We start from the raw sequence: 27,548 nt of genomic DNA on the forward strand, positions 1-27,548 counted from the left end.
GTGTAGGATCAGTTATGTTATGGTTATAATACCCGTACCGGGGAAGCCCAGTCGACCAGCGAAAAAAAAAAACCGTTTTCCAACGCGTTGTAAACGTGAGCGTAGTTCCCTCTCCTGCTGCTGATGCTGGGGCGCCCAGAGATAACGGACGACGCCGCCGCCCAGGAGGGAAGGAATTACTGAGCATCCTGATGATACGGTGCAGGCAATTGCGAATTTTGGAAAAAAATAAGTCAACACCGCACCGCACTGTATACACTGCCTACGAGATAACCACTCAGCAGCAGCAGTAGCAGTAGCTCGTCCGAATTTTCACGCCCATCCGGGCAGGCGATACGACATTTTACACGCGCGTTGCACTCTTATGATGCGATTAATTGTTATTGTTGTGTTTGAGCAGCATTACATGAGGTAAATGCTTGCGTCCGTGTGTATCAGTGGCAAGGCTGACATGGCAAGGCAACTACCAGGTGTACAAGCTTAAAATGGCCCTTTTTTTATTCGAAAAAAAAAACACGTTTTTCAAACAGTAAGCCATAAAACAAATCATCCTAAGTATTTTCCCGTGCTAGCTATACATTATTCCTATCTTTCGGGCAAATTGTGTCTACCATGCCAAAAGAATTGTTCATTTAGCGACACAAACATCCCGTCCGACAACTTCTTAGCAATCGAAGTGCTGCTCGGCCAGCGCGTCACCGATCGTCGAAAAGTGTTGATATTTGGAATGGTCCAGGTCCAGTTAATTAGCGGGGTGGGGTATAACATCCGAGTTGAAAGCATTGCAATAGTTTTGGGCCCTTTTTTGACGAGTGCGATGTGTTTTGGTTTCGCTCCGTGTGCTTATCGTTTATGAAGTGGTACCCATTCATGAAACTTAAAGCTTTTTGTAATGGCTGGTTGAGTAATTCCTAACTACTGGGCAAGTATTTTTAACGATTACATATGATCCTCGTCCAAAATAACCTGCAATTCATGCTCCAAAACGTTTTTGGCTCGATTTTCACGCTTTTAGCCACTGAAGTCAAAACGGTCATCTTTGAACTAATTTAGTCAATTTTTTCAAGTGATTTCCTCTACCACATTGTTATTATAGGCCTCTACAAGCATTTGAATCGAATCCATTGCCGATTTCTCCAAAAAAAAAAAGCAAAATAGTTGAGCTCCCCGCGAAAGCTCTTTTTCAGGCACAAAACTAGATATGATTAAGCAAGAAAAAATATATGTTATTGTGCAGTATCACTCATGATGTGGACTGATTTATGTAAATAGGTGTAGAATAAACACAAAAAACAGTATGGCATGTCGATGAAACCTCAATTTGGTCTGTAAGCCCATCTATAAGAAAAGGGCCATTTTAAGCTTGTACACCTGGTATAGTTAGCGCACAAAGTCAACGACAGTTTAGCGGCACGAAATAAAATTAAATACCTTGCTAAAGAATGACTCTCACACCTAGTATCTGATGGTGTCTGATTCTGCCAAACGTGTAGCGAAGTTCTTGGCGAATTCGCCTACGCTAATCTCACTTTGGCCTCGCACACCTTAGCAGAACACATATCGTCTTCTGCTAAAAGAACCGCATCGCGACGTCGCGACGAAAACTGTCCGCTCGCAACGCAGGCAGAGGCCCGCGCCGTCTGGATCCATCTGTGTTCCAAAAATAATTACCCCTCTCCTTCTCCTTCACCAGTACCCATTACGTGTTACTCCCTGTTGACCCTGAATAACAACATCAACACGACAAGAATGCCAGAAGCAGAAGGGGCAGAGAAAGGGAAGTAGGTTTTGGCCGGGGGGGGGGGGGGGGGGGACACTACGTGAGAGCTGAGTGACTATCGTGTTCCACTCCTTCCTCCCTTCCCCCCCCCCCCCCCTCACCCCCATTACCTCACCCTCTGTCTCCTCCTCGACACGGTCAACGAAAAAGCTGCGCTGCGCCGCGGCTGTTGGAATCCTTTCTCACATTATTCGGTGCGACGATATGTGCATACATTAACATACATATTATTCAAATGTTCCTCACCCTCTCCTCTCGTGAGTGTGTCGTGCGGCAAGGCACTCCAGTTTTTCTCTGCCGTCGTGTGCCGGCCCGGCCAGCCACAGGGGGTCGTTGACGCGCGCGTTACGTTGCGTTGACGTTGCCGAGCGAGCCCCGCTGTCTTTCGTTTTCCTTCCTTTTTGCGATACACACCGCTCCTCTTCCCGTTTTCCCTCTCGCTGCTACTTCTGTTGCTGCGTTGAAGCCAATCCTACCAACAGCAGCAGCAGCAGCAGCAGCAACAGGATGCGCTCTGTGCTGGTTTTTTCTTCTTCTTCTTTTTGTTGTTGCTGGAATGCTTTCGCGCAAGTAGCGCGCAGGATGAGGAGCAGAAGAAGGAGAAGGAGAATGTTTGCCTTCGGTGTGGTGTTGGCGCTCCAATTTATGTTCTTTTTCGTTCGTCAACTGCTGGTGTGCCGAATGCGAAATGAGCTTTTCGGGCATTTCCAGGTGCGCGAGCGCGCTCCAGATGACCTAATAAACTTCCTGCTCGTGCTGCGCTGCTGGGGCCGTGTGTGGTGGTATGAGGGCGGTATGGTGGGGGTGTTGTGCCATATCCTCCGCCCTTATCCTCTCCCGTGAATCGTTCGTGCGGCTTCTGCTGTTGCTAGCTGCTCAGAACTGCTCGACTGACCGATGCTGCTGCTGATGAATCGCGTTTCTAGCTCCGCACGAAGCGCTGGCAGGATTGGCGCCCTTGCCCTTGGTCACCGCGGTGGCCTGGTGTGCAGGGTTGCCAGTCTGCCTATATCGAGAAGCACTTGTGTTCGTCGTTGAGTGCGACCAGTGACCGCACCTGGTGACTGTGTCGCAATCCGTGCGTTCTTTACAGCAATTAACGATACTAAATTACCGCGCCGCGCACCAGCGGTCAAGTGTGGTCAGCACATGGCCCACCATCATCATCATGAAGCCATGTGTGTTGAATGCGTGCTTTGCCTCATTTTACATGCGCGCGCGCGCACTCGCTCGTTCGCTCGCTCGCAACACAGCTCTAAATGGTTCTGTTTAATGTGCTGCGCGCGCGCTCTACATTGCATTACAATGCAATGTGCCTGCCGGTCCTGCAGAGGACAAACTGCGCACAAGGATGGATGGGTGGTGAGGGGTGAACGGGGTTGGTCTGAAGGGATGGTGCGCACTAATCAGTACCGCAGCCGAACCCCCTCGCTGGTCGGCGAAAAGGAGTAAGTAAGAAGGTGATTGCACAGATGAAAACACCCCCCCCCCCCCCATCCCTTCTCCCTTTGCTTCGAGAGATCGCTGTCTTTCGCTGGAATGATGGAAGCTGTGGTGCGCGCGCGCGCTTCGCGTCAAATCATCGCTCATTTGCTGACAGAACATGTGCTTTTTCCAACCCTTAGCCATCCTCTTTAAGGGGGGTGGTGGGTATGGGGCATATTTTACTATCAATTCATCAGCAGCCCTTCCGGTCGGACTACGACGGCGACCAATATACCTTGGCCTTCTCCTCTCTCCACCTTACCCCATGTGCTGCGCAGCAGATGATGATGATGATGATGAAGGTGGTGAAGAAGATAAAGAAGAAAAAAATGAAAAATAATAATAAGAAGCAGAAAAAGACGAATAAGGGGAGGAAAAAAGAATCAGAAAGGAAAATAATTAAATGCTCATTACACGACAATTTTGCCGCATAAAAGGCTGCCCGCCCCCCTCCTCTCTCTCTCTCTCTCTCTCTCTCTCTCTCTCTCTCTCTCTTCCTCCTTCCTCTTCTCTAATTCGCGCCTAATTGGTGCTGCTGAAGGCTGCACCAGCAGCAGCGAGAGAGAGCAAGTGCATGGCCAAGGCTCTGGCTATCCGGCGATGAATAAAGGCGGGAGGTGCAGTGACACGGACACGGACGGGCGAGCGGCGGGGTGGTGGCGCCACACATTGTGTCAACGCGATCATATACCGGTGGCCAGCGGGTGGCGCCGCGATCCTAGCAGAGAGAGAGAGAGAGAGAGAGAGAGAGAGAGAGTGCGGCTTATGCAACTCGCAGGATTCAACGCCCATGTTTGGATGGCAGATTCCACCATTCTACTTTTCCTCCTCCTCCTCCTCCTCCTCCTCCTCCTCCTCCTCCTCCTCCTCCTCCTCCTCCTCCTCCTCCTCCTCCTCCTCCTCCTCCTCCTCCTCCTCCTCCTCCTCCTCCTCCTCCTCCTCCTCCTCCTCCTCCTCTTCCGCTGCGTCGTCGTCGTCGTTGTTGTTGTCGCCGTTGTTAACGGGATCGCTGATCGGAGGTTGCACAGCACACAGCATTCCTCTCCGTAGCTGTGTGTTTGTGTGCTGTACGTGCGTTTCCAACCAGCAATGCATATGTGTGTGTGCTGCATGGTCAAGGGTTCGGGCTCATTAGGTCAAAGCGGTTGCGCAGCTGGAGGCGCGCACCACCCTGCCCCCCCCCCCCCACTCATTCCCCTTGTGTATTGCACTTGACAAACTCCCGCAGTCGTCGTCGTCGTCGTCGTTGCAATTGCAGCCCCCCCCCTGCTATTCTGCTGTTGATCCGCGGGAGACCTGTGGCCTCCCTTCCTTTCTGGCACCAAGCAATGTGGTTCTGCTCGCGTGAAATATATGCCGATAGCCACGCGGCCACGGGGCCCCCGGTCACTCGGTCAGCACCACACCGCACCGCACCGCATCGCACTCCTTCCACTCCGTGATCGCGCGCGCCACCAGCCGAGCCAGGCAGGCACACCACACAAGCGGTGGAAAAAAGGGGGGGGGGGGGAGGGTTGCGGAGGGAAAGGAAGTCGTTGCGTCCATTAATTCGCGGCTCGCGCTTTCTCCGCGGTCGCTCACAGCAGCATAACAAGCACATAACAGACAGCATAACGAACGAGCCTGCTGTTCCCGATCGCTCGCTCCATCTCTCTCTCTCTTTCTCCATCTCTCTCTCTCACTGTGTTTCTTTCGCTCAAAGGCGCTGCTGCTGCTGCTGCTGCTGCGTGGTGTCATTGCTTAACTTGAACTTGGCCGATGGTCCGCGCCGGAATGCGACCTTTCAACTGCGACCACGCACGACCATCGAGGACGCGCAGCAGCCATTGTGTGACGATGCTGATGATGGTGGAAGATGACGGTGTGTGGCGTGGTGGTTGTGGTCGTGATGGTCGTTTGATGGCCCCAAAAAAAATAAAATAAAAAGGGGTTTAAACAGGGTTTGGAGATCGCAATCTTTGCTTCACTTGCGTGCAAATTCCTCTTCCCTCCACCCCCCCCCCTCCCTTTCCACCCCTCATCCACACCTAACTTCGGCTCGGATGGTGCAATGGAGTGTGGTTTGCATTGCGCCTTTCACCTGACCCGTTCGAATGACTTGTCTCTTCTTATTCCTTTCCTTACCTTCCTCCCATCGCCCTAAATGTGCTGCAAAATGCAATGCTGCTCTTTCACCTTTCGCCACCGGCGCTAGAAGGAAGATGGTTGCATTTTTTGTTCGTTTAGGTTCAATAATTATATAAACAAACGATGGAGTCCAGTAGGTTAAGATCTGGTGAACTGGCAGGCCATTCATTCTTCTCTACAAATCTGGTTAAATTGTCCCTGCACGAGTTTTGAAGCAAAAAATGCACCTCCAAGAGCGTTCCATCATGCCGGAACATATAATTTTCGTTCCCGGATAATCTTTCCACACTAGATTTCACTATTTTTTCATAAGCTATCTTTTATAAGACGTTGGGTAAATTTATCCGCCTTTTTCGATAAAAAATGGGGGTAATTTGCCGTGCCGGCGAATACCACCCTAAAAGATCACACTAGTCGCATTTGGAAAACCTGGGGATGTTTTTTTTTTTTTGTTATCTGTTACATCCTTAATGTTTTTGGACCACAATCTATCGTTTTGGACACCACAACTTTGCTCTAGAACAAAAAGCTTTTCGTCAGAGAAGACAAGTCGTGACAAGTCGTGACCAGCGTGCCGCGATTCAAGAAGAGTCGCTGTTTCATTTATTTTTTGTTGGATAGCTTCCGAAATTCCGTGAACGTTCAATTTTTCATGAACATTACATTCTAGCTCCTATTTGAAAAAAGTTATACGTAGTTGATATCAAAACTTTCGAATCTGTAGCCATTTTTCGTGTCGAACGTTGAGGATAACGTCGGATACGTTCCCGAACGGTCTTGATCACTTTTTCAGTACTAGCCGACCGCTTTCGCTCCGATCTTTTTTTTGTAATTCAAAGAGGAAGTCTCAAGCTATCTTTTAATGGTTCGATATACGAAATCGAGCATGATTCCAAGATACTTCAAGGTTTTGAAAATAGGGCTTGGACGCTCCTTATCCAACATCTTTTTTATAGCACAGACACGTAATAGTTTCATGTTTTTTTTTTTAACATATATAAGGACGGACGAGCCGTATGTTTAGTGGTTTCATGGTTACTAAAATTAGACCCGCCTCATAAAATAGACCAATCCAACAGCCGAAATGTAAAGTAAACACTACAATTTGCGAAAACAATATTGATATTTGAACTAGGTGCTGTCAACATACCACAATCATCCAAAAAAAAGGGTTTAAGAATATATTGGACACGGTATACAGGGATTTGACGTCTAATATTGATGCGTCTGTGGCCCTGATTGATGAAACATTGAGAACTGGGCCAATGTTGCCCACAGACGAGCAAATAAAAAAAATAAGACGTCAATTGGGCGCAATTCCTCCACCGAAAACATTGCTAAATAAAATTAATGCGTGTATGGGCCGCTTCATGGATTGCAGCACCCTCTTCTACTTGCTTTTGAATGAAAGGCTTCGTGCATTACATCGGTGGTGTGCCGTTTTAGCATAATTCGGGGATTTCTTCCCCCTTCCCCGCCCGGTGGTCTATGCTGTTGTTGTCCGCGAAAGCGAATCATCAGCGCAGAGTGGCCCTGTTTGAAGAGCCGACAGAAGAATGGTTCCATCACATCCATGCCACCCATGCTGCCGGTAATTATGCCAGGCTGGCCAAATTAACCCAATTTTAGGGGGTGGCATACCGACGGGCCCCCCCTGTCTGTCCCCGTCGTCATCGGTGGCGACAACAGAATATGAGCACTTGAGGCATCCCACCGATCGGTGGGTGGCCCGTGGTTTGGCCCCAAAAAAGAACCCACAGAAAGAGGAAGTACGGGGGGAGGCGGCCTCTCGCATACATTAATTGCGATTTATGTCCCTCCGGTCGGGGGAGATATTGCTAGGTGTTCGAAGCGCGATGACCGATGGCACTAGCTGCTGTGGCTGGTGTGTGGAAGACGAGGGCCATCGGCCATCTTCTTTCATTCTTGCTTGCGCTATCCACCCCCGCCCTAATACTACGCATTAATGTGCGCCCGCACCACCATAAAAAAAGGGGCCAAAAATCCGGAGCCCAACGTGCATCTTCTGGCCAGAAACCTTGGGGGCCAGAAACTAGCGATCGTGTGTCCCGAGGGACAACTCACCCCGGGGGATATAGGTTAGACTGTCGCGGCCGCCGGACCTCCGACGCCGGCGACTAGTACTCCGAACACAGCTCATCAGCATAACTTGAACGATACGCACAGCGAAGGGGAAGATGTTTAATTTATTTTTATTGCGATGTTTTATGCTATGCTGCTCTCTGGGTGGATTCTTTGATGATCCATCTTTCTCGCGATCTCTAATGCGAGAAAAGAAGGACATGGACATGGTGGAAAGTGGGAAGGGGGGGGGGGGGCTGTGTGATTTATTGGAGTTTTGGGTCGGGGCCACCGGGGTCCCCACACCCGGCCATATATTGTGTTTTGTGTCCCGTTGATCGGACGAGATCGGATCAGATCGGAGCGGAGCGGAGCGAGAACCGATCAACTTCGACCGATTGTGATTCGTTGATCAGCTGCCAACTCCCTTAGTTGGGGTCGTTTTATGGTTCTCTTCGTCGCCGTCGTCCCACAACACAACAACACATTCCAGGTTTTCGCCCCGATTGCTTTTCGCTCGAGCTGTCCTCTGCCCACCTGGTGCGCGTGTCGCTAGCAGCAGGTGTGTTGTGAATGTGGGTCAGCCACACAGACACACAGATACCTTGGATATGGAAAAAAAAAAGATTTGTAAATCTTTTCTGTTGTTGGTTTTCGGTTCGGCTTTTCTCTCTCTCTCTCTCTCTCTCCTCGTTGCACCGTGTGTGCTCCACATCGCACAGGCTCTCGGGGGGAGGTTGAGGGGGTGCGGAGTGAACAAGTAATAAATAATGTGGCCCGACATCTCTACATCATCGGCGATAACGCTGTGTGGGCGCGAGGCGCGCGCGCGCCACACTCCACCTGCCTGTGTGCCTATTGTGTGTTTTGATCGTTTTATGACCATTTTGACAGCTCGTTGAACATTTTACAATACACTCACAGCGACACCATGGCAGCACCACCGGGCGCATCCTTTGAACTTGTGTTTGCTTTGATTGATGGGTGATTGGGAAAAGGGATTTTGGGACGGCGCGAGGGGGAGCGCACACGCACACGGTTGACAAAACAACGCGGAATATATGCGAACGCGACTCATCTGCCTCCCCGCCGGCGGTCAGTCTACACTCCCGGCTGTTGTTCCGCGTTCTTGGGCTTCTTCCGTGGTGTGCTGTTGTTGGTTGTTGGTTGTGGCCAGTGTGCGTGCGGCCTTAGAAGAAGCGGGTCAAGCAGCATAAATGCCGGTTTTGTTGCAGGCAGGACGCGGTCGCTCGCCTCTGGTGGATGATTTACGATGTCGTTTGCCGTTTGGACTGCGCGACGGCGACGGCGACGGCGACCTGCTGCGCGACCGTACCGGTACCGGTTCCGTCCGAACGGCTGGGATTTATTTGAGAGCGACACACCATCCAGCCCTCAATCACCTCGTCCTCCTTCCTGGTGCCATATCGCACGATCGAGGACGTATTTGTTCCTTCTTTGCTTCCTTTTTTTTTTATTCTCACTCTCTCGCATTATCTCCCTTAATTACATATGCAAACGCTTGTGAAATTCCGAAAGAAGTGGCTGGAAGGAGGTGGTGGTGGGGGAGGAGGATCTCGATATAGTGTGAGATGACCAAGAGCTGCTGCTGCTGCTGCGCAGTGGGCACCACCAGTCCATAATTAGGTCATCAGTATTGCGAGACCCCTACCCCCCCCCCCCCTCCCTCTCACCGATTATCCACCCACCCACCAACTCACCCTTCTCCATGTCTTATTTCTTCCACATTCCGCCCCCCCCCCCCTCCACCGGTGACATACCTTATTTCGAAGCTATCTTTGATTGACCCATTTCACGGGTCAGCGAACCCTTATGCTCGCTGGTTATGCGCTCGGATTGATCGAGAGCACAGGGGCCCGGAGCCCAGTCCGGAGTCAGCTTGTTTGTGGTTGACGAGCAGGCGAATGAGCGTGCTCCCTCGTGCCAAATGCACCTTTGCTCGCCCCCCCCCCCCCCCCCCCTGCCATCCCTTCTCATATGCAGCCTAAGTACAGTGATGCACACACACACACAGACACACACACATACGCGCGCATCCAAGCCAATAACCTCGCAGCGCAAACAGCAACAGTAGCGCCCCTTCAGTAGCAATGAACAACCTGTCAAGGGGGGGGGGGGGGGGGGGGGGGGGGTGCGTGGAGGAAATGTGAGGAAGGTGGTTTGTCCCACCCACACACTCCGTATGTCCTCTCTCTGATGACCTACAATAAAGAAAAAGAAAAAAAGTATGCGTACAGCAAGAGTTCGTCGCTTGCTGCCCGCCCGGTTGAAGTCTTTTGTAGAATTTCGCCAAAAATTCATTCCACCATCCCGGTAGAAGACGCAGCAAAGGAAATGGATCTCTCTCTCTCTCTCTCTCTCTCTCTCTCTCGCTCTCTCTCTCTCTTTCCTTTTTTTTGTCTTCTTTTTATTTTCCTCTTTTGCTCCCTCTTTATGGTCAGCATTGGTGACGACGCGGTTGGCAAATGATTATGATTATCGTCATTCGTCGTCGTCGTCCGCTGTCCTCAATCGTGATCCTGGGGGGCGATCCTTTAATCGCTTCGCTCTTCGTCGTCGTCGTCGTTGCGAGAAATTGCTGCAAGGGTGGGCATCGTTTGGGGGGAGGGGTGGTGGGGTGCGTAAGGGTGTAATAGGCAAAAACAAGCCATCAGGCAGCGATCGGTGACCGCAACAACGAATCCCGCGATATAATGGAAGGGGTGTGGCAAGGGAGGTGGGGGTGGAAGGGGATGGTTGGCAATAATAACAATCGTGATAATGGCAATACACTCCCCCCCCCCCCTCCCCCGACACACACACCAATCATACTGCTGATGACCGACCTACCTTAACATTCAATCTTCTTCCCATCCCTCAACCATCCCTCATCATCATCCCCCGTTTTACCCCCAATAGCCATCCATCCACCCTCTCAACCTGTTGCTTCCCGTTTTGCCGCTGCGACTGGTGGCGCCAACGGTCCATCCACCTCTCACTCTCTCGCTCTCTCTCTCTCTCCATCCGGCTCCTCACCAACACACCACTCTCTCCCTTCCTCGTCCTCTTCCTCTTCAGTGCACGATCATGGATAGGCGCAAATCGTACGTAAGGACAGGGGCCGACGACGACGATTGCAGCAGCAGCAGCAGCAGTCACTTTGCGCGATAATTAGCCGCGCAAATGGGGGGGAGAGATCGTGCTAAACCAGAATCTGTGAGCCAGAAGGGTTGGAATGGGCGAGGGGTAGTTCATCTCTCTGGAGCTCTAGAAGGTTTGATCCAGAAGCAGAGCAGAGGAGCAGGATCTCTGGAGTGAAGGGAAGCGCAAGTCGCAGGCGCAGGCAGGTGGTGCTGCGCGAGTGGTGTTGTGCTTGCATAACACCCCACCACACCCTACACCCTACCTTCATTCTTCTAGACATGTGGTTTTTTTTTTTTTTAGTTGGTTTGTTCATTGTAAAGGGATTTTGAGGTCCATTTTGTGTCGACGGCGAAAAGCCGTCAACAGTTGGGTGTGTCAAATTGCCAAACATCGACACATACAGGCACACACACATGAACATTCAGAAAAAAAAAGAGAGAGAGAGAGAATAATAGAAAGTGGAAAGAAGATCAGCAATGGCTTGAATTGTACTCCGATGACAAATGGCGAAAACCACACATACATACATACATTACTTACATAAATTTCCTAAATAAATTACATACTAAATACACACGCAGCCACGCACATCATTTTCATCTCGGAGGGGGGGGGGGGAGGATGGGAATAGGAGGAGGAAGGCCGTACCAGGCCGTTCGTTGACCTTCCGCTGCGTTCCGCTCCTTCCACGACACGTCGCGATGACGACGGCGACGGTGATGATGCCTGTTGCTGCCGCTGCCGCTGCTGCTGCTGCCGAAGACGCCAGCCCCCTCCTCGCCCCCTCCTCCCCAGAACGCCGATGGGCCCGTGGCGCACGCGCGCGCACGACCAGAGAGAGAATTTTTAGATTTTACTTCCTCTCGTTTCACCCTTCTGGGGCGGACGGGCGGGGGCCATCGTTCGCCGTGGCGCGCTTTTTCCATTTTTCTTTCTGCTTCTTGCGCCAGGAGGCCGACCGGGCAACATTACCAAGCAGATGATTCGCCTGCTCGTCGTCGTCGTCGTTCTCGTCACATCTCTCTCTCTCTCTCTCTCTCCGCGAAGCGATGAGTTAAAAGGGGGAGAGGGCGGGAGGGGGAAGGGGAGCAAATACACCGGCTACGACGCAGCGGCACCGGATGTGTTTTGTGGGCTCATCGTCGTCATCGTCGTCGGCAGCAGCAGCAGCAGCAGCAGCAGCCGCAGATTTAACAGGCGATACGAGAGCCAGGAATAAGGGTAGTTGGTGGGTAGGCAGGGGGTTTTGGTGGAAGACGATAACGAGAATCAACTCGGCCTCAGATTTGCCTTCAATCCGGTTCCACCCACCCCCCGGTGGAGATCATCGCCATCGTCGTCGTTCGATACCGTTCCCGGGTGTACTCGTGACCCTCACAGGGCGGGATAGCAGGTAGCGAGCGAGCTAAAGCGAGATAAAACCCACCCCACCACACCACCCCTACGCCCGGACGAAGGCGACAGGAAATAGTTTCGCCTTTCGCGAGGCACACCGCGACCACCAACACCACCACCACCGAATCCAGCCGCTAACTCGCGCTCTAATTGCTGCCATTTCCGGTCTTCGCGACCTTCTGGCTGGCTGGCTGGCTGGCTGGCTGGCTGGCCCGTGAGCGAGATCTCGGACTGGATCGTAAAAAGAAGCGGGGGGATGCTGCCCCCTGCCCTGATCCTTTGTCCCATGGTCCCTCGGCATGGGGTCGTCGTGCCCTGAGTTTGGTCAGCTTCCCCGCCCAGCAGACAGATCCCCGATAAACACCCCCTCACCCCACCCCCAAAAAAAAAATCATGCGATCAATGAACTTCGTTAAATGAGATGAGATGAGGGTGGGCCCGGTTGCGGTATCCGGAATAGGAAAAATGGGGATGAAAAGGGACAAACACAAAGGGCTTCGATCGCGACCGGCAGGCCCGGGTGGGGGTTCGGTTGCTGCTGCTGCTGCTGCTGCTGGGGCCACCACCACCACCCAGTCGTGTGCCACACGTCGTGATTGGCGCCATCTTCCGCCAACTCCTGCAGCGTATCGTCCGCGCGTGCTCCAATCGTGCGCTCCCTGGACCCCTGGATCGAAGCTCAAGGGTGAGGATGGTGCTGCGGGGGTTGATCACTGATCACTGGAAGAGGGTAATCAACACCAAGCGTCACCCTAGCCAGCCCCCAGGACCCAGGAAATAATAGACAAACGGAGGGAGATTGGAGCAGTTTTGGCCCCCGCTGGAGGGGGTTTCGGATAGCACTTACTGTACGCTGACGAGAATGGTGGGAGGGGAAAGGGTGGGCGGATGATGCTGAAAGCTCCTCCAAGGCAATTGATTATGGCAGCGTCGAAGGGAGCTGGCCCCCGGGGAAGGGGGGGGGGGGGCATCGTCGTCAATTTATTGGGTTTTTTTTTTGTCTCTACCTGTTGGTCGCTGCTTGGTCTTTTGTTTTGTGGTTTTTTTTAAATAGCGAGGGGTGCGGCGGTGGAGATTCTTTTTCTACATCGATTCCAGCCCACTATAAAAGCAGAACTACTCTCCCTTGTGCGTGGCGGCATGGCGTGGCGCCACGACCGCTGCTCTTTCTCTCTCTCTCTCTCTTTCATCATCCCTCTGTGCCCCTCGAAAAAGATCTCTCGCATTTGTGGCTACGTGCAAAGAGGCCGATCGAGAATCGAATCGAGCGTGCGCCCATTCTTTTGGGGCGGGCGTTACGCAAACAACCCTCATCGTTCATCCCTCACCTCCCCCCCCCCCCCCGAAAAATACACCCATCTGATGGTCTGATAAGCGGCTTTTAGACGCCCTGGCACGCCCAATGCTGTTGTGTGCAGTTCCGCTGCCTGCTGGGTGTGGTCGCGTCGCGCGATGGTTTGTGGCGAGATTGATGGAAATGCACCCCTCAGACACTCCTCAACCCACCCCTCCTTCCAACTACGTTGATGGCGATGATAAGAATGAGTTTCGGGTGGAAGAATATCGTCTTGAGGTTGTCGACGTCCTCGTCGCCGCCGCCGCTGCCGCCAGCAATCTCGCGACAATGATCGCTGCAGGCGTGGCGTGGCGTGGCGTGCCAGGGTCCCCTCGTTTCCCCCATGGCCGTCCCTCTCGCTTCACTTTCGCTTCTCGCTGGAGCCCGTCGCGATATTTTGCGAAGCATTTCTCGTCGGTCGGTTTGGTCCGATGGCTATCTCAATCCCCACTCACCAGACCACACACACACACACAGGGGGCGCAAAAAGAACCACTTGTTCTTGCTGCAGCGTTCCCAAAAAATTCCCGAATTAAGTAAATTGACTAGACACACACACGCGCACGCGGCCCCACGCAGTGGGAAAAGTGAAGGAAATTCATTCCGCGAATCGTCGGTGAAGTCGACCATTTTCCCGCTCACTAGACCAGAACGACTCGGTGACGACGCACAGAGGGGTATTTGCGCCAAAATGTGGTCAAAACGCCAAAGGGTGGTTTTTTGTTTTAAATTTTTGCATCGCTGACTATTTTAAAATGTTCTATACATATGAGAGTGCTATAGAGAACTCATGCAATGGTTAGACATCCCTGCTACGTTATCATTTTTAGCTGTGAAGTGGAAGGATATAAATAACTGAAATAGGTGCGTCGTGCCATTCCTGTAATAAAAAAAAATGTTATAGTCAACATAACAGCCTGTTCTTGGTAAGCACGAACAGCTACGAAATTAGCAGAATATTTTGCAGTGATTTTTGTGGTTTGAAGTTTAAAAATAATCACAGTTTATCAAAAATGAACCTTCGCAAAAACACATGTGAAAATTTCATCTTCAGTTTACTCAAAAGCCCGGCAATGCCAGGCAAAACTTCTGATAGGAAAGAGTTCATTTGAAAGAGTGAGTCTCTAAAATATAAAACCAGTTGAAATTATGGGAGATGGGCGGAAGATGAGGGTGCATGAATGTTTCATGGTGAAGGTCTAAAAAACAAAAAAATCACTATCCACCAAAAGGCCTGGCCTGGCCTGACAGACATGCTCAGGTGAAAAGCGTGCAAAACGTGATGCAAAAGTCACCTCAAGTTTGATATCATGCCCAGGATCCTCGATCTCTCGACCGCTCTGTGGTGCAACTTTCGGTATCCGATCAGATGGTCTACGATCGCGATCCTGGTGGTCGCCCGTCGCTCCGGTTCGGACCATTTCATCACTGGGATTTCGTTGGTGAGGTAAATGGTGCGGTCCATCGTCCTTCTTCTCGGGGGTGGTCTACTCTCACTGCCGGAGACTTCTCGCTCGATTGCATTTTTCATGGGAAATGAAACGATTTTTGGTCTGTTCTGCCACGCCACACCGTGTGGCGGCATAGGAGGGGATGAAGGGGGATTTTCAGGGAAATGCGCGGTCCCCATTTGCCGCTTGTTCGCTAATCGACCCGGGTGTATGGCTCATTTGCTACTCCTTCATCTCTGCCAAGAATTCTGTCTATGCTACCTCTTTCATTCATTTGTTTCCTTCTCTCTCGTTCTCTCTCTTTCTTTCCACCCTTGAAGACAATGATGCCGCTGCTGCCGAAAGCAAGCGCTCGCCGCGCACGCCGTCGGAGCTGGAGCTGCGCGCCATGTCCGTAGTTAAGCCGTTCATTGGGATAATCATCAAACGAGTCCTGGAGATCGCTTCCCTGGGCATCACTGATTGGTGGCTGGTGAACGGTTCGGTGCAGCAGCAGCAGCAGCACCCGCAGCAGGCCTTATCATTCTCTAGTGTCTCATCGATCTCAGAAACACCGTCACTGCAGCCGCAGAAACAGAAGCCCACGAAACGGCGCAATAAAAAAAAGGAGCAAGCAAAAGACGCTGGGCAGAAGGCGCTGGGAAAGGTACCGCTAGTAGAGGAACCGCTTGATGTTGTCGTTGCAGACGATACGAATACGACAGTTATCTGCAACGCACCGCCACTCCTGCAGGCGCTAAAGGTAAGTGTATCAACTATCAGCTTGAGCAGTTCAGACTGCTGCAGTTCTTTATCTTTTTCATATCATTTTTTTCTACTCCTTCTTCTTCCCCTCAGATATGGTGCGACTGGTTACTCTGTAACGAGCACCTATGGAACAATCCGGAGCACACGGATAAGTACACACTGCAGTAAGTCCTAGGCCCCGGTTGGTCAATTCGGTGATTGTCATTCAATCCCATCTCTCTCTCTCACTGTTACTCCTTTCTGTAGGAAGTGGTCCTCATACGATCCTTGGCCACTTCTGGCAACACTACTGAACCAGCTGTCCAAAATAGATGTTAACTGGCTGCGTGCATCTTCCAAGCAGAAAGAAGGCAAGTCAACCTGGTCTGTGCCGCGGTGGCTACTCGAGATCGTGTTGCTGAGTTGACTCCGTACCCTTTTCGCTCTTTTCTCGGTTGCAGGATACACTCAGGGCAGGCTGCCAGAGGATATCCATATGGCCGGGTTCATGCCCCTAGCGGAAGCAATCACTCCCACCTACCTACCAATCGCGGTTGAGGCGGATATGGGCACGGAAGACGGGCGCGCAGAGCACACGCTGCGTGTCTACAAGATTCTTCAGTTCGGTCAGTGGGTGTCCGGACGGAAGCCCTCCGTACTGCGGCTGCACTCATCAGGGTCAGACACGCAATTCACGTGCGTTATGCTGCCAGCGCCAAGCGATGACGACGGCGGGCAGGTAAGACGACGGCGACGATAAAGCGGACAACGTGGAAGGCACGCTAAATATTTGCTCTTTTTACGCAGCAACGCGGTGTAGGTGGTGTGAATGAAATGATCGCAGCGGAACAACAACGGTCGAGCAACGACGGTGAAAAACCGGGCGATGAGGAGATGCCGCGGGACTGGCAACAGCAGCAGCAGCAGCAGCAGCAGCAGGTGCAGGTGCTGCGCGACAACAACGCTCCGCGCGAGACAACACTGCTAGCCAGTCGCGTGAAGGAGCTTAAGCAGCAACAGAAGTTTCGGGAGAAGCACGAGCAGCGGCGAAAGGTAAGCCCCATGATGTGTTGCTTAGCTCACAAATCATCCGATTGCCTGGTAAGCTCGAGGAATCCTCGCGATCGGTGCCCAGGCCACCGCACGGTCTGGCACGAATGGTGCGACCGATAATGCCCAGCCCGGCTCCCTCGGTGCGGGTTTTTTCGGCTTAATTAGCGAAATTCTTTCATCGCATTGATCTGAAGATACGGCGCAACGTGCCTCGATCCTGGCCATCGTTCCTCGCCTACTTCCACTCCTCCTCGTTCACCCAACAGAGGTGCTTCAAGGTGGAACTGCCAATCTCTTCGCTTGGCACCGCACAAGCCGCATAGAATAGAACCCTTTCTTTGATCGAGAGGAGAACTGTTCTGCCTCTTTCCCATGCTCCTCTTTCTCTCTCTCTCTCTCTCTCTCTCTCTCTCTCTCTCTCTCTCTCTCTCTCTCTCTCAAGCTTTTCCATCTAGCTAATCGAGGCAATCGGGTGCCGGGCGGAACGTACACCCCGAGCGCTTATGAATATTAATCATAATTTGAGCAGCGTGTGGTAGCGTGGTGTGGTATGTACGATGCCTGCACGGTTCAGCGAAGATGCTGCTGCTGCTGCTGCGGATGAAGCCGACGACGACAATGCGGCATGATGATGATAGGGAGGGGGAAGGGGGACAGGAGGAGAGCATGTCCTCTCGGTTCTCAACAGTGCTTGCTACTTAGATGGGGTGGTCGATGGCTTATTATTAGTGTAATATGAGTGTTTTCGTCCCGCCCTTGTATTTCGAATTCTTTCTGTGCGCCCCGCTTCCGTGCCTTTATTTTCGGATCGGAATTTGGCGGGAATTGGCGGGAATTGGCTTTATGGTGGGTAGTTCCTTGACCTGCGCATGGTGCGGTTCTGCAGCACCCAACCTGTACCACGGGTGGAAGAATAAGAACAGCTTCGTCAACATTATCCGCACGATGCTTCCGGTGCCAGATAGGTTGGTTGATTTCGCTTGATCCGTTCGATCCTGCTCGCGAACTTCCTGTCCACAAATCGAATCACCACTCTGCGCACTCATTCGAGTTGTGGCAACGCCCTTTTTGGGGGTCCGTTTGTTAATGAGTTCATGTTAATCGACCCAAACTCTGACTACCAAAAGGGGTGGAAGTCGAGGCAACTGTGGACGACCGTGTCGAATAAAATATGCTTCTTTCGCCCGTCCGTCCGTCCGTCTGCCCATTCATCCCGTTCGGCTGCTGGTTGACGTGCGTTGTCTGTCCGAGATCCGCTGCAGATGTAAATAATTAGCTGTTTTCGCTTTCCGCTGGCCTGGTGTTGTTTTGGGTTGGTTTTTATCCTTCTCTTTTATTATCGTTTGAGGCAGATGTGAGAAAGGAGACGAACGAACAGAGCGCGAGCATGGGAATCGCAGCAAAATGGAAATGAAACAAGGACAACCGACGAGCCACTCGATAGAGACAAGAAGGAGCTCGCACGCCAGCCGTCCCAGTATCAATGACACACGACGGTCGCGCATCATTAGCACACGATGGTTGTGATGCATGGTGGTGTGGATACGGGGGTTGGGGGGGGGGGGGGTTGTTCTTCCGCCCACCCTAATCAACCGCCTAATCTTCACATCAGTCCGCGAATTGAACGGTTCTTCGGGGCACGGAGCAGCGTCTTCGTGGTTTGTTTTTTTGTTTTTTGCCTCGTGTGTTTTCATCGCCGTCGTGCGTCGTTGTTATTTGCGCCTCATGCGTGTGTTGCACGTTTGTTAATTTCGCCAATTGGCACACCGTGAAATCGGCTCAATCCCTATACCTGAGTTTTAATGTCTATGACCGCGCTGTGACCGCGCAGGCGAGCTCTGCTCTGCGCTGCGTCGTCATCACACAGCTGGCGGCCGGTGCTGCTCGTGTTGCTGGCCGTGCACCGTGCCCTTTGGCCACACAGGATGACGAATCGTTAACCAGCGGGTTCACGTTGCATCCGAGTGTCTGTGCGTGTGACGCTACGTGTCGCTCTGATTCCGGGAAACGAGCAAACAAGGCCGCATCAATGCGCGGCGCGCGCAAATGGGGCAAAATGCGCGTGTGCGGCGCAACGCGAAGAAGCGCGATCCGGATCGCCCTTTTTGGGGTATTTCCTTCGCTCCCCTTTTTCTCTTTCTCTCTCTCTCTCTCTCTCTCTCTCTCTCTCTCTCTCTCTCTTTCTCTTCTCACTTCACTTTCCCCTGGCCCCTGTTTTCGGGGCCGAGGATCCAGTGACCGGGCCAGCGAGATTGAAAAGGAGGTCGCGCATCATCGGCCTCAGTTACCCCTATCCTCTTCTTGTCCATTTCTTACGCCCCGATTTACATTCGTCCCCTTCGCTGCTGCTCCGGTGAACAAACTGTGTAATGTTGGCCCCAGCAACAGCAGTACTGGCTGCGAATTCATGCTACCATCGCTGCCGCGGTCGGTCCTCCCCTCGGTGGGACCATTAACATCTATTGCGAAATTCTGGCTCTGGTTGGGCCTTCGCGTCGCCCTGTCTTACCATTGACGCTCCGGTGACCGAGCGTCGCTTGGTGTGGATCGTCCGGCATCGAACTTGCTCGGGACTGGGGTATCTGGACTCTCGCGTCAAACCTTCACGTTTGCAATTGCAAACTCTTTTCGTAGGTGTTTGAGAGACAGAAGCATTGCATGTGATGAGGCAAAGAGCAATGGGGCACGGATGAGGGAAAATTGGAAAATGGTCGACAGAACAACGATCGACAGAAATCATCAAAAACAAATCTAACGGAAACCGCCATGCGCCAGATGGGGTGGCATGCAAGTCACTGCCCAGGCCAGACATAATGGTGTGGTCTCCTCTGTAACAGAAAGAGCGAGAGGTTGTATTATTTGAAGGCAGCTCAAATCATAAAATCACAGCATAAAATGCTCTCACAGCTCCTAGTCCGGTGGGACTGAAGAAACCACTGTCCCTCTTACCTTCCGCCAGCCAAACCCTCGCCCTTCCACCGCTGCCACACGAATGGGAATAGTTTTCGCGCATGGCTTTGACCTTTTCCGTTTGCCGTGCACGGCGGAACAAAGCGTGTACGAACACACACACACACGCGTGATCCAAAAGGATTGAAGGGAGCGGAAGGCGGTGGGGAGGAGGTAGCACACCAACAGGATAAGATGCCGGGCGCAGGCGGGATGAGGGACGATGTGAGGTCGAGGTCTGGTGTGCGACTTTCTCGCCGATTACACTATTGCTGCCGCCGCCGCCGCCTTGTAGAACGCCCCGCGAGGTCGTATGTGCTGCTGGTTGGTGACCACCAACCCTCCCCATCCCCCTACCACAGCAAGGTTCTTCTTGGGGGTTAAGGCACGCCATTCCGTTCCCAGTTGCTGCTGCTGCTGCTGCTACTTTTTAGTATTTATGGCAGCACTTGTTACACATTAAATGAATTGAAAATGATGTTAATCGGTTTGGTGAGATGGCATGTTGTGTGCGTGCACACCCGCGTGCCACGTGTGTTAGAGAGAGAGAGAGAGAGAGAGAGAGAGAGAGAGAGAGAGCGAGCGAGCGAAAGGAAAAATTCGAAATGAAAAAGACAATGGAGGAGAGAATAGAGAAACGCATAGTGGACAGTGTTCGCGGGAATGAAGGAACGCCGCGAGAACGGCTTAAGTCCCCCCACACTTTTCCTCCTGTCCCGCCCCTCGTGAATGTGTGTGTATGTGTGTACCGCTATGCCGGACGGCAAACATGCTCGCTGAACGTAGCTGGAGAATGGATAAAACCAGAGGTACAGTGAGGAAAGCATTTGTAGCTAGGAGAGCGAAAGAGAGAGAGAGAGAGAGAGAGAGAGAGAGAGAGAGAGAGAGAGGAGGGCGCGCGCGCAAGCACTCATAAGAGGAAGCCCGAGAGAGAGAGAGAGAGAGGGGCCGAGGACAAAACCTTAAAGCACTTCTTGTTGCCCGATAATCCCGTTAGAAGAAATCGCAAGTCGTCGTCGTCGTCGTCGTCGTCGTCGACGACGTGGTCGTTGTCTTGACCGCACAATATCTTGTCTTGATCATCTTACCCTTCTGGTCATCTTCTTGCGATCGTTTTCTTTGGACTTTCTGCTCATGCGTTTCGTGCCTCTGGGGTCTTGGGGGCTTTGTTTTTCCTCTTTTACTTTCCGCCTGGATTTGCTATTTTCCCTTCCTGCTGCTGCCCCGCTGCGCCCTAACGTAACTACCTTGGACATCATTCTTCTATCCTTCCACCGTCATTTTTTTTTTCTCTTGTTTTATCTTCTCCCCCTCCTCTCTCTTTCTCTCGCTTGCCAGCTCTAGTTGCTGTCGCTGATGTTGCTGTTGACTTTTTGGCACACCAGCAGTCGTTTTACTTCGTCTAGCTGATTATGCTGGATGTGAAGCGCGGTTTACTATGAAACAAAAGCACAAAGCGGTGCACGAAAAGGGAAAAGGTAAAGAAACACAATGAAAACCTATGCGGGAAAAGCTCGTCGCCACGTCACTTTTCTCGCAAAATTCTCCATTTTTCTCCATTAAAACGAAAATCTAACACAAAAACTTCAAGCCAAGCGAGTGCAACAATGAGAGCTTTACCCATTCCGGATTGCGGAAAGGAGTGGGGTTCCTCTCGGGGTATTGTGGGCTCTTCTCCACTCAAACAATCAGTAAAGCACTGGTGAATGTGGATGAACCCCATGGAGGAGTGACACAAGGCTCCACAAGGCTAGATTTGCAGATCAGAAGTCAGATTCGTTCGTTTGGGTGGGGGGTTTTTTTTTTTTTTTTTGTTAAACACACGACGCCGCACCAACGCGCTCAACAGCCAGCCATTTTCGTCGTCATCGACGTCATCCTCGCCGTTGTTTGTATGTTTGTTTGTTTGTTTATTGCAAAGCTCTAAAATCTATTTACCACAGTGAGCGATGGCGGGTATCTTGATGCTCCTCGTGCATCAGCGACCGTTGCACGCTGTGTGCCGCGCATCCTAGTAAACACACCCCTGTGCCGGGCCGCAGCACCAGCAAAAATGTCCATCCAAATTCAAGAGGCGAGATGATGGTTCGTGCTTCTTCAAGGTCGTTACGAGACGGCTATACGGGGTCGCGTCAAGCACCATTTAGCCTTAAGAGCGTTCTGTTTGTCCACCAACCTCCTGCTGTTCCTCTTGGGAATTTGGGGACGGGGTGGGGTGTGCGCGAAATGCGCGCGAGCATTTTAGAGCCAAAAATAGAGTATGCCAACACGCAAACACACCCCCTTTAAAGCCGGGCACGGTTTTTCGCGGCGCGCAAATATGATCCCTCTTTTCTGAGAGGGGCAAGGGTGGGTGGGGGGTGTCCTAGTGTAAATGTCGCGCTCAAAGGAGCGCGCTATACGCTGCCGGGAGCACGAGAGCTGGAGGCGGACGCTGATGATAAAGGTATGACAGATGATAGTGCGCGATCTTCGAATCGTCGGCACCACCACCGCCGCCGCCGTTATTAATGATCGTCAGCTCATCTCTGCTTGAGCTTGAGCAGCGGCGAGAAAGATTAAGGTGACGATGGTGCCGGAGAGGATGAGGGGAGAGGGGAGGAATGGGTGGTCAACCGATGAATGCTTGGTGCTTCTTGGTGCTTGGGCAGTGTCTCGGAGTGTTATCGGTACCAGGATGTACCGTTGCTCTGTTCTGGCCCCCACCATTAGCGTGCTGGCTGTGGGCCCCTCTGCAAAAAGGACCTAAACCCGAACCCCCCCCCCCCTCCCCCTCTCTTTCAGGCCCATTCTGATTCGAAGCCCACCGGATCATGCCCCACGCCATATTTGCATAAGAATGGAATTCCACCTCCCCGCCGCCCCATTCTTAATCAGCCAACCATCCATCCCTCAATCAATTCTACCCTCCCCCCCCCCCCCCCACCCCCCCGCACCCTTCCTCGCCGCTCGGCTTCAACCCCCTATCCGCCGATAGCGGCCAGATAACGGCAGAAAGCGGATGAAAATTGTAATACTTGGGAGAAGAGGAAGAGGAAGGGGTGTGGTTGTCGCGCGCCTCTCGTGCTGCGTTATCTGCTCTCGCATCATGAGCGCCACCAGCACTCAGCTGTTCTAACTGGACACACACCCTTTGTCTAGGCGAAGAAGAAACGGTTCTTCGCCCTCTGCGCTTTATGCAAATAATATGGGGTGGTGGCCAGCAGTCGCACGAAAGAAGATGGTGTGGACACCACCGCTACCGCTCATCAGCGAGCGCCTTTATTGCTATATATAAACCGATGGGGGGGGGGGGGGGGGGGGGGGGGTATGTAGAGCTTTGGTACAGACTTAAACCGTTTAACCGAAAGCTCACTAGTAGTAGCGGCAGCCGACCCCCCTTCCCCCCTCCCCCAATGGAGGATTCCCAATATTAGCTGCTTTGCGGCACCACAATGACATGACGCCCCCTTTCCCCTCGGTGGTCGCTCATTGATGATCGTCGGAATCGGACACACCTCATTATTAAAATCGCCTGCCGGTGTGGCGGGCATACCGTTAGAGACAGGCTCCTGGGATATGTATAAAGCAATAAAATGAAAATGAGCTATCTAGTGAAGGAAGAGAAGGAGGAGGAGGAGGAAGATGTGCTGCCTGCTGAACTCAAATTTATGACACACACTAAGGGGTGGCGGTGGCCATCGTGTTTGCTAATTTGAAACTTTTATACTTTCATCACGAGAAGCAGGCGCGGCGCGTCCTCCCATCATGATCCTCTTCATCATCAGCAGCAGCAGCAGCAACAGCCGCGACAGTAGCCAGCACGTCTCATCGATGCCCATCGAACCGGTAGCAGATTAGGCGATCAGCAGCAGGCCGTTGGATGGGGGTCCGTTAATCAAATGGTTTTATGTGGCCGCGTGAGGATTTCGCCACCACCACCACCACCGCCACCTCCTTTTTGGTGTTGTTTTAGCCATTTATCCGATTGCACACACGCGGACACACGCAATCGTGACGCACTGCGTCGAGCGAGCTGAAAATGGCCAGCAGCGGGCGGGCTCTAAAGTGGTGGAACCGTTCGCGACATCATCGCCCCGTGGTATTTTCTGTCAATCGGTTTCTCACGACGCCTGCACGACATCTGAAATCGGCCGAAGTTGGATCAAATCAGTTGCTTGTTTTTGCTTTTTTTTTTTATTCTTTGTTGTTTTGGTGGATTTGACCGGAACGCCACGACCCTCCCCCCCCCCCCCCCCCGCCTTCCCACCCGAATCGACGTTCATGTAATCGCGAAGGTCTCCCCCATACTCGTGGCGCCCTCATCTGCGGGGGTAGCGTAACGGAATGTGGTGCGATCTCATCCTGCTCTAACCGAACCGCGTCGCCCCTCATTAGCCCTTGCGGGGAGCGGGGCGGTGATGCAAGGAATGTGAAGCACATTGTTGCGTATTGGGCATTGGGAGCCACTGCGGCGGCAGGCAGCGGCTTATCCGCTTTGGTGCAGGGTGTGCGATCCTCTATCGGGCCACTCTGCTCTGAAGTAGAAGTAATGGTAGTTGTTGCGCTTCTATTACTACTATCACGCGGCAACAACAGGCCGATCCAGAGAAAGGATTACAGGGTGTACCATAAAAAAATGAGAAAATCTTTTATCGAAGTTTCACGCCATTTTTAAAGGTTTTCCACTGTTTTAAAATGTCTAAATAGGCTCTATATTTCATTGTTTATCAAAAACAAACAAACTGAGTGGTTTTGTCGGCCTGCTTTCTCAATTAATTTCTCCAAGCGGTTACGAATTCCACAACACCGTCGGTAACATAGGAGTCCAACTTAGAAGACCAGGGTTTTGGTGATAAACGGTACCAGCGAGCTTGCCGTATGGTGTGACTATTCACTGGTCTTAGCCCGATCAAACGCCCATATTGAATAGCCCAACCGATTAAAATCAGGACCACTTGGAGGGCATAAATCATTCGACCAACAATTCATGTTATCCTTCAACCATGTTTGAGTCCGTTTAGACGTATGGCATGGGCCTCAATCTTGCTGAAACTCAACATTTTTTAGAGTATCGAAGCTTTAAAGCAAGTTTCCATGGTGAAACTTGTTCCTTAAAAAAAATGATATAAACATCAATATGCAATTTAATATGACGCTAACCGGTTTCTTCGTCATCAAAACTGACAACAAATGTGTCAATCCCTCATATCAAAGATGTTTTATCATTCCAACTATTAAATTACACTTCACCGTAGCACTAGAGGTTGCTTTTAGGTCATATTTGGCCAACCGATGCATGGAGGATCTTGAGATATTCGACTCTTTTGCAAGCTTTCGTATGGATCGCACTTGATTTCTCTAACTTTTCCTCTGACCGATCTTACCACTTGTTCAGTGCGCTTAGATCCTTGCCGACCATTAACGTGTTTCCTAGACCTTGGCCCTTCATGAATAGAACGTTTAATCCTTTAAACAATGCCAAGATTACATCGTTGAACCGCTGTTATTGAAATGAGCAATATCGACACTGCTCGCCTTTCAGCACATTTTTCCGTACAGACATCTATTGCACGACTATTTTCCATACATTATTTGATAGATATGAATCTGTCGAATACACCAATACCCCATAATGCCATACTGGCGTTGAAAAAATATTCAAAACTGAGCAATGGAAACATTCTCATTTTTTTATGGTACACCCTGTATAGTTGGAACATAACACAATTTTCCTTTTTTTGCGATACAGTGATGAATATCTCGATAGAGGGAGTTTTTTTTTACATTTTTAGAGGGATGTTGGTGTCCGTTATCAGGAAGATTTGTTTCCTTCTCTTTTTCTCTCTTTCCTTCTCTCTCTCTCTCTCTCTCTCTCTCTCTCTCTCACGCTTTCCTTGATTGTAAATCAGGATTAGAAGCAATCCATCCAACAGTTAATGATCTCAGCTCACAAGTCTGTCCCTCCATGAAGCTCCTCTATTCAGTATCCTCAGTAGCTATCATCCCTTTGCACGGACTGCCAGCCTGCCTGGGTGGGCGCAGGTAGGGAAAGGGGGGAAGAAGGACTCGTGGTGCTCGCGTGGAAGTCCACAAAACGCCAGCGAAAATATTGTTTCCAAGAAAGTGCAACTCGCCCATCTCTCGCTGGCGGCGACGGCGTTCATTGGCGCCCGCGTTGTGTCATTGTCCGAGCGAGCCCCTCCTTCCCCCCCCCCCCCCTCCTCCCCTTTCTTAAACCAATCCTCCTCATTCTTTGTTCTGTGGACGGGAGAGAGGAGCCGGAGCAGGGAGGGGGGGGGGGATTTTATCGCTGAAAACAAAATAAATTCAAAAGAGACACATGGTGGCCAGGGCGGCCTCCCCTCGCCTGAACCAGAGTGCGAAAAGGGAATTATGCGACCGTCGAACCTTCGCCCTCCCTCCCTCGCTCCCTCCCTCCCTGCTGCTTCCTGTTCTTTGGGAGGCGGTCATGCTCGATGAAACGCGGGCTCGTGGTGGTGAACCGCTGCTTCTCCGTCGCAGCAGCAGCAGCAGCAGCAAGCAGAGCAATTAACGCCCGAAGGGGTCGCGCACCGCGTTTTCGTGTGTCCGAAAGGTGAAGGAACCCCAACCACAACCACCACTCAGCACGGTATGTGTTGTTGTGCGTGCCAACCAACCAACCAACCAACCAACCAAAGATCAAGAGTATTCGTATTCTCTTCGTCGTTTTAAATTGTCCGGGTAACGGTCGTGATCGAGCGCGCCAGCATTATTAAGAGATCAAACTTAATGTCCTCCTGGGCTCCTGCTCCTGTTGCTTGGGCCTGTTGCAGAGGACACTACAAATTAAGGCGTGGTGTAGAAGATGCAGATGTGATTTTCTCTGCACTGTGCATCGTTCAGCAGCCGATCGCCGTCGATCGCTACTACGCTCTGGCCTACAGGCGTTTGCATCATACCACCATTTTCGTTGCTACCTTTCCGCTGCGTGTGAGTGTTGGTGGGGGTTAAAGGGGAGCGGGAAAAGCATTGCATTGATAATGAGAGGGTTGCTCTCTGGGGTGCTGCTTCTCGGCATTCGTGGCAGGATCCTGGCCGCGGCCCAAGGCTGCCCCTAGGCTGTGGACAGACTCTCTGCTGCTGCACAAGACCGTAATTTATGACTGGTGTAAAGGGCGAGGGACAGAAGAGAGAGAGAGAGGGAGAGAGAGAGAGAGAGAGAGAGAGAGAGAGAGAGAGAGAGGGAGAAAGAGAGATACTGATAGAGAAGATGTTGTTGGTTGCCGGGGGTTGTTGATCTTCCTCTGCAGATCCTACGAATGTGGATTTGAACTCGCAAACAAAAAAAAAACGCACACATATGGCCCTATTCCAAGAGTCTGTCTATCAATAACGACTGGTTTACAACTCTTGAAAAAATTCAGCAGTCTTGTTTTAAATTTATGAATGAGTTGGTTATTTTTTTTGGGTCCCAATGCAGCACAATTACCAATACCACCATAACATCATCAACATCTCACCAAAAACCAACATCGTTAGCAATCAATGGTTACTTTGACGAAACGGACAAAATCGACCAAAGCTGTACCGAGTCTCCCTTTCTCAGTCGTGTACCTTTTAGTAACAGACTGCGAGTCTTTCAAACGAGACTGAAATTGGAGATGCTTGATGCGATATCCGCAACTAATCAAACAAATGCAAACGCTTTCTGGAACTTGGCGAACATACGTGTAGAAGCAGCTCTTTTTCTTCGGAATTCCTGGATTTATTTGTGTCCGGGTCGTCGGCTGGAAATTGCGCAAAATGCACAAATCATTGGAGAAAATTTTAAAAGATTTTAGAAGCTCGAAAAACTACTGTTAACTCGCGCGTTTGTCACCCAAATCCACTTGGTGGTTCCTAGAATGTTCTACATTCCTTCCCGCCTTCCAGTAATCACTCCGCGTAGATAGCAACTGGTTCTGCCTGGCGTGTGTCCCTGATAACTGTTATAACCGGTAGAGAGGTATCTATTACATATACAACAGCTAGGCTTTATTTGTCAATCGAAAAAGGA

General features: G+C 51.4%; 1 protein-coding gene across 1 annotated transcript in view; it reads left to right on the top strand.

Annotated features, from left to right (window-relative positions):
* The window catches only part of LOC126579587 (telomerase-binding protein EST1A), a 48,101-nt gene that overhangs the window by 14,586 nt on the left and 5,967 nt on the right, over nucleotides 1–27,548 (top strand). Inside the window, exons 6-10 of the mRNA XM_050243018.1 lie at nucleotides 15,121–15,542; nucleotides 15,638–15,711; nucleotides 15,794–15,897; nucleotides 15,988–16,265; nucleotides 16,334–16,579. Coding sequence (XP_050098975.1) covers nucleotides 15,121–15,542; nucleotides 15,638–15,711; nucleotides 15,794–15,897; nucleotides 15,988–16,265; nucleotides 16,334–16,579 — 1,124 coding nt within the window. The remainder of the gene's footprint in view (nucleotides 1–15,120; nucleotides 15,543–15,637; nucleotides 15,712–15,793; nucleotides 15,898–15,987; nucleotides 16,266–16,333; nucleotides 16,580–27,548) is intronic.

The sequence above is a fragment of the Anopheles aquasalis genome, chromosome Y (assembly GCF_943734665.1).
Source record: "Anopheles aquasalis chromosome Y, idAnoAquaMG_Q_19, whole genome shotgun sequence".
In the NCBI taxonomy this organism is placed as follows: Eukaryota; Metazoa; Arthropoda; class Insecta; order Diptera; family Culicidae; genus Anopheles; species Anopheles aquasalis.